Genomic DNA, 7,859 nt, shown 5'->3' with positions numbered 1-7,859 from the left:
GTTTTTTCTTATATCAGAAAACATTCAAGTTATAAGTTAAGTCAAGGTATGAAACACCTCAAAAACTCGACCCCCATATTGTGTGTATATAGCAGTATAGCCTGTGTTCTTCAATGATCCAACCATCACAGGCCAAAACATTTGGAAATAAAGGAAAAGTATAGCCCCAAATTGAAAACCTGAGCAACAGACAGTTTATATCATATTAAGTGGCATATTAAAGACTTTTATCAAAATGCTATATTTAAATAAATATTTCCCTTTTACATCTCTTGCCTTGAGCCACCATTTTGTGATGGTCTGTGTGTTGCCTCAGAGATCACCTGACCAGAAATACTACAACTCTAACTGTAACAGGATGAAGTGAGGAAGCAAAAGACACAACTCTGTCTGTTAACTGGCTCATGTGACCTTACATGTATGGTTTGTTTGTTTGGTTTGTGTGCACCATGAATCATACGATCCCAGGGGGCAGCCCTTATTTTTTAAAATGGCAATTTTCGATTTATGATTACCCAAAAGTTTATTATTATGAAAATGGTTTATTTACATGAAGCAGGGTTTTACATATGAGCTGTATTATGCAATATCTTTTTATAGAGACCTACATTGTTTTGTAGGTATAGTTTTCCTTTAAATCTATTACATTTTTGGTTTTGCACATGATTACCTTGAGCAAACCAATGGGAGCATGATGGGTATTCACTGGGAGATTGACTGGCAATTAAGCTTATTTACGAAGGGGTTCAAGGGAGTTTTTTTTCCACTATTACTGACTTTTTGAGCAGAGAGCAGATCTTAACATACAGCGGATTGTGTTTTTATTTAGAGAGGGCCAGAAACTGACTTATGGACATTTATAGATGCTATCTAAATTCACAAATTCTTAAACTATTGACTCATGAAACTTTTTTGATTTAACCATTTTTATCAAGTGGGCCAGTCAGCTGAAAAAAAAAAAAAAAAACACACATGTCAAAGAACTGGGTCAAACAAGGTCAACGGTGAGGGAAAATAACGGTAAAGAAAAAAGAGGAAAGATTCCATCACTTAATTTCATTCCAGATTTTAAAATATTTTTTTGTTTCACTGTGAATAATTAAAAATTGCTTTTAACAGGACCCAAATAAATATAAAGTATATTTGTGTATATTAAAGGGGTGGTTCACCTTAGAGATAACTTTCAGTATGATGTAGAGCGATATCCTGAGACAATTTGCAATGGGTTTTTATTTTTTATTATTTGTGGTTTTTGAGTTATTTAGCTTTTTATTCAGCAACTCTTCAATGTGCATTTTAAGCAATCTGGTTGCTAGGGTGCAAATTCCCCTAGAAACCATGCACTGATTTGAATAAGAGACTGGAATATGAATAGGAGAGGGCCTGAATAGAAGGATCAGTAATAAAAAGTAACAATAACAATACATTTGTAGCCTTACAGAGCACTTGTTTTTTAGAAGGGAGTTAGTGACGCCCATTTGAAAGCTGCAAAGAGTCAGAAGAAAAAGACAAATAAATATAAAACTATAAAAAATAAATAATGAAAAACAATTGAAAAGTTGCTTAGCATAACATACGAAGGGCAGGGGCAAACAGGCAGATTCGGGGAGATTTAGTCGCCTGGCAACTAATTGCCTCTGCTGCGGGGCGACAATCTCCTCGAACTGCCTTCCGCCTGCTATAATGGGAAAACGCCTGCGCCAATGCGGCGCTTCGATTTCCGGAGTCGCCAAAAGTTTTCTCGTGAGGCAACTTCGGAAACCGAAGCACCGCGTTCTATACATACTATCGTTCTATAACATACTAAGGGCAGGGGCACACGGGCAGATTCGGGGAGATTAAGTCGCCTGACGACTAATCGCCTCTTCTTCGGGGGAACAATCTCGCCGAACTGCCTTCCCCCTGCTATAATGAGAAAACGCCAGCGCAATGGCACTCGTGGCACTTTGATTTCCGAAGTCGCCTCACGAGGAAACTTCAGGCGACTTCGGAAATCGAAAAGCAGGGGCATTGCCGCAGTCGATTTTTCATTTTAGCAGGCGGAAGTTAGTTTGGGGAAGATTGTCGCCCCAAAGAAGAGGCGACTAAATCTCCCCGAATCTGCCCGTGTGCCCCTGCCCTTAAAGGTGAACCACCCCTTTAAGGTCTCGATAAGATCTAGAATTCTCAAAAAAAAAAAAACTCTACTTAACATAATATACCCCTAAGCTTTTGTACTGAAAAAAAGCTTTATTTATTTTACACACTAGTAACCCCCTCCTATATAGCTCTAGCTTCAGTACCATCAGAGTATCACATGATTAAGAGATGGCCCACAATCAATTGGCATAGAAACCATCATGTTCTAAACACTCGTGACAGCCAGAGAACATTGTTTGGCTGCTGTCCAATGCACGCTTACAGCCAATAAATGCTGAAAGTAAACAGGTAGTTATAAGAAATGGAAAGATTATACGGTCTGAAAACAAAATAAAAATGCAATACCATGGCAGCCTTGCACAATAAATGGCAATTTTGTTCATGGGAGGGTATGCCCATGATATATATCATTTCAATTATTCATAACGGCATATTCAGCTCTGATGGAGATACACTCAGAGGAAACGCCATCTAGAATTCACTTCCCACAAACTTTTATTGGTTAGCTTTTGTCAATCTGCTCTAATCCGCTCTGTGTCCTGCATGCACTAACAAAAACAGCATTCCCCAGTCAGTGCTCACACAGAGCAGATATTATATACATATCCTGCCTTTTACTTGCATTATTTTCATTTTCTGTGCCCCTGATGAAGACGCCTCCGGTCGAAATGCGTTGGGCAAATGCTTTGATTTTGGAAACACTTTTCTTTTTTGGCAAATAAAACTTTTTTTTTGATATAGTGTGCGATCCACTTTCTTATTTATTGAGTATACAGGTATTGGACCGGTTATCCAGAATGCTCGGGACCTGGGGCTTTCCAGATAACGGATCTTTCCGTAAATTGGATCTTCATACCTTAAGTCTACTAGAAAATCATGTTAACATTAAATAAACCCAATAGGCTGGTTTTGCTTCCAATAAGGATTAATTATATCTTAGTTTGGATCAAGTACAAGGTACTGTTTTATTATTACAGAGAAAAAAAACTTTTTAAAAGTTGGATTATTTGATTATAATGAAGTCTATGGGAGACTGCCTTTCCAAAATTCGGAGCTTTCTGGATATATATTTGGACACTTGGTTGGGCAGCCTCCTGCTGCATCAACACCTCAAAGCTACATATGCTTTGTAACTCACACAGGGCAGATATTAGTCAGAAAACAAGCAAATACCCTGTGTCAGAGAAGACTGGCATTTTCTCCTCTGATGTAGACAACGCCTAGTAGCAGATACAAACACATGTACACAATGCATATGCTGAATAGGCAGGCTGACTGGTTAAAGGGCAAGCCAACCTCAAAATAAAAATTTGCCTAATAAAAAACTGATTTCAATAGCATCACATTTACAAATAATTTTAAAGCCATAGAACATTTATAATTAATGTATATTGAAAAGTTGTTTAGAATTGATTTTTTTTTTATTTGGCAAAAAAAATTTAAAAATCAAAGCTTATTTTAAAATGATTGAAAAAGAACGTGGACTTAGCTTCTTAGGTTTAAGCAGGGGATTCAAACTCATCGCCCTGCAGCTGCCACTGCTAAAGAATGCCGGTAGTTGTAGTTAATGTGTTACATTACTATATCAGCAATGTTATAGTACCGAGCCAGAGCACTACCAAATGGGTGTTATTTACTTGTAAGTGTAACTAAGAGGGCTGCAGCTTTGGACATTCTTAGAGTACTACTGCCAGAGCCAATTATAATTCTGCAAAGGAAGGAGTTATTGACTGTGCCAAGAATTATACAACTTTATACAAGGAACACTGTTGTGAGTTTTAAAAAAAGGGCTGTGTTCTTGCCACAATATCCCATCTGTAAGATAAAATAGGTGAAAAGCTATTGCAAATGCCCCAGCGAATCAGCCCTGGGAAAGCACTGTTTATTAAAGATGAAATGGAGTCATGCCAGTCAAAGGCACCTCCCTTTCCTTTTTTTCACCCTCCCTATTGTGCAAGAGTCATGGGGTTGTCCTGGCTTCCCTCACCTTGTTTACAATGTAAATTGTTCCTAAGGGCATGGCAAGGGGTGGCTGCTAATAATTCAGTTTTGCTACCAAATATGAATAATAAAATAAATATAATAAATACATAAATATAATAAAAAACATACATACATTTACATACAAAATGATCTGCTTAATGAATCAGACAGAATTTGTTTCTCAAAATTGTGCACAAGTACACACAAGTTGAATTGTAGCCAAACTGTTATGATATGACAAGGGCAGCAAAGGCTACTAGGCTATCACTGGCTCTAGGGTCAAACAGGGAGATGACAACTGCACAATACAGTGAAGTGCAATGTTAGGGTCTGCTAGAGACCTGCACAGGTCTGTTTTTTTAAGACCCATGACCAACCTATACTCGCTTCCCCTAAGCCTGACCCGGACTCGCTTCCCCTAAGCCTGACCCGGACTCGCTTCCCCTAAGCCTGACCCGGACTCGCTTCCCCTAAGCCTGACCCGGACTCGCTTCCCCTAAGCCTGACCCGGACTCGCTTCCCCTAAGCCTGACCCGGACTCGCTTCCCCTAAGCCTGACCCGGACTCGCTTCCCCTAAGCCTGACCCGGACTCGCTTCCCCTAAGCCTGACCCGGACTCGCTTCCCCCTAAGCCTGACCCGGACTCGCTTCCCCTAAGCCTGACCCGGACTCGCTTCCCCTAAGCCTGACCCGGACTCGCTTCCCCTAAGCCTGACCCGGACTCGCTTCCCCTAAGCCTGACCCGGACTCGCTTCCCCTAAGCCTGACCCGGACTCGCTTCCCCTAAGCCTGACCCGGACTCGCTTCCCCTAAGCCTGACCCGGACTCGCTTCCCCTCAGCCTGATCCAGACTCGCTTCCCCTAAGCCTGATCCAGACTCTCTTACCCACCGGCTTCTTAACCCCATGAATTTCCACCTGGTCACCATGCTGACCAATTTTTATATCAGGAAACTTCGATTTTCGTCCGTTACTCCTGGAATGGCCGCCTGTTGTTGACCCTGCTGCAGTGAATCATGTACTCACGGCCCACTCGCACCATGGCCGTGAAGTATATTCCGGCTGAGTACCAGAACACATTGCGGGTATTCCACAGGTACCTAACCCTATGCAGGACTCTAACACAAGCATGAAAACGTTCCTGAGGGTTGTTAGGTATTTGGTAGCCCCATGTGGACTGCTCACCAGCAGGAGGCGCTATCGGAGTAAATCTGTTGTGTCTTATTTCACAACTTGCCTCCAAGCCAGAAATGTAAAAAAACAGCAACCTACTTTGAGACCACTAGAACAGCATGAACAAAGGCTGGTGAGCAACACGTTGTGCATAACCCACAATATTCTTGTGCTATTTGTCATTCCTATGCTAATCAGTGCTGCGTATTGGTACACAATAGTGCATATGTTATTTGCCATATTTTCTTTACTAGATATATTTATATACCTGCTTGTTTTTCTAACATGCAAACATTTCTGTGAAGTTCCTCCATCCAATACTTAGGGGTGGAACAACAGCGCAATTAAAATCAGATGTAAACATTTCAACAAATATGGCTACTCCATAAAGGCAGACTATATGTTCTTGGGCTTATAAACTAATGCTGGAGATTTTTTTGACACTTTTATGGCCTAACATTCTGCACTAAATATTCAATCAATGGTGTAATATATAATTGGCCGTATTATATGTCAAGACTGCAATAATTCCAGTCAAATTCTATTAATGGCTAGCAGTGCTCCTTTAAGGCACAGTATATGTTTACAATGACAGCTAGAGTCCCCTTCTCTGCCCCTCCTTTATTATGCAACTGCCTGTTAGGACTGTTATGTGTGTGAGGAGGGGGGAGAGATAAGGCTGTGAGTGTACAGGCCCAGCTGTCACAGTGAAGGTGTATAGAAGGCTGGCATGGAGCAGCACATGGGCACAGTATGGGGGCTGATCAAATCTATACAGTATGGTGCTCTGCATGAACACTATCACTTTGCCTAAAGCAGGAAACTGTTTGCACATGAAAACGCTCTATGCAGTCAAACTTTGGCACTCCACGTTGTTCTGAACTGCAAGTCCCAGAATCCTCTGGGAAACCCTGCCTTGGAGTTCTAGTTCTGTATTGTAAAAAGGTTGATCATGAGCCGCAGCGTTGTGCGAAACAATCCGTGCAGCCTTCACATCAGCAGTGCAAGGCGCCTCCTGCGTGCATTACATGTGCCCCAGCCGCCATATTGTGCGCACATATGTGTAACCATACAGAGCAAGGATGGCGGAAGGGAGCAGAGGGGCGGCTAACAGGCCGCGGCCCAACTTACCTCCAGGGGTGGTGGAGAAGAGGGTGCCCCCGGGGGTGGTGCAATAGTCATGAGGTAGCTGAGAGGAGTCGCTAATGGGGATGGTCCTAGTGGGGATAGCCCGGCTCTGGCTGTGCTGGTGTCCGGCTGACATGTTCCTGGCCTGGGACAGTGTGTGGTGTGGGCGCTAGAGGGGGAGGGAGAGAGAAAGAAAGCCGAGCAGGGACTGGGCGGAGCCGGTTTAGACAAGGGGGAAGGATTGGCTGTTGCGCCCTTTTCTTTTTCCCTTCCTTCTCTCTCCCTGTTCCTCCGCCCTCTAAAGCTCACTCCCTGCACCGGGAAACAGCGCTGGGCGGCGGAGGGAGCAAGGCCAGGAAATGAAGTCATAAGGCGCCTGCGCTTAAACAGTCAGTGGCCCCCGAGGGCTAATAAAGCCACGTTCTGACTATGGGCGGCCTCGTGCTCCGTGACAGGCGCTGACAGGAAAGGCATGTGTTTATCTGACACTGCACAAACGATTGGAATTCACAAGGATCGACTCAAACGCAGCTTTACTGCTCCACCTTTAGTGTTGCCACCTTTTCTGTAAAAAATAACGTCTTTCCTATATATCTTTTTCCCTTATTAATAACATTGGGATCAATGTTGTGCAGCACGTGCCCTCCCTCCACCTCATGTTCAAGTGCAACTGCAGCATCCTACAAGTGACTGATGTTTAAAGGAACACAAACATATAAATAGGGATGCACCAAATCCAGTATTTTGGATTCGGCCGAACCACCGAATCCTTTGCTAAAGATTCGGCCGAACCGAATCCGATGGGAGGGTGAAACGATTTTTTACTTCCTTGTTTTCTGACAAAAAGTCACGTGATTTCCCTCCCCGCCCCTAATTGGCATATGCAAATTAGTATTCGGTTCGGCTGGACAGAAGGATTCGCCCGAATCCTGCTGAAAAAGGCAGAATCCCGAATCCTGGATCCGGTGCATCCCTACATATAAACGAGTTGATTTACACGTCACAAATGTAAAACAAAGGATTTCTCATGCAGGGCGTTTTTCTTTTTCAATGCATAACACTTCCTGTCACTATTACTGTAGCAAGATGAAATAGTCTGTCTGTGTAAACATGGCCCATGGCCTATTCATTTTAAAATCGTATGCATTTTGCATCGTTCGACTATTCGACCATTTTTGTGACAAAAAGTCACATGATTTCCCTACCCAACCTTAATTTACATATCCAAATTAGGATTCGGTTCGGCCAGGCACAAGGATTCGGCCAAATCCTGGCCGAATCCGGAACCGAATCCTGGATTCGGTGCATCTCTAATTTTGATGTGCACAGTTAACTGAAGAAAAACATGGTATAAGATGTTTTGGCCTGTATAGTTCCCAGTAGAACTGTGACCAATGGCACATTGTACATTCTGTTTTTGTCTACAAACTGGGTGAC

The 7,859-nt window shown here is 42.7% G+C and overlaps 1 protein-coding gene across 1 annotated transcript in view; it reads right to left on the bottom strand.

Annotated features, from left to right (window-relative positions):
- The window catches only part of eif4ebp2.L (eukaryotic translation initiation factor 4E binding protein 2 L homeolog), a 12,116-nt gene extending 5,406 nt beyond the window's left edge, over positions 1-6,710 (bottom strand). Inside the window, 1 exon segment of the mRNA NM_001091060.1 lies at positions 6,426-6,710. Coding sequence (NP_001084529.1) covers positions 6,426-6,558 — 133 coding nt within the window. The 5' untranslated portion in view covers positions 6,559-6,710.
- Positions 6,711-7,859: the final 1,149 nt, after the last annotated feature.

This window comes from Xenopus laevis, chromosome 7L, assembly GCF_017654675.1.
Source record: "Xenopus laevis strain J_2021 chromosome 7L, Xenopus_laevis_v10.1, whole genome shotgun sequence".
Taxonomy (NCBI): domain Eukaryota; kingdom Metazoa; phylum Chordata; class Amphibia; order Anura; family Pipidae; genus Xenopus; species Xenopus laevis.
The sequence above is the reverse complement of the archived record's forward strand: the minus strand, read 5'-3'. Positions and strand labels throughout refer to the sequence as shown.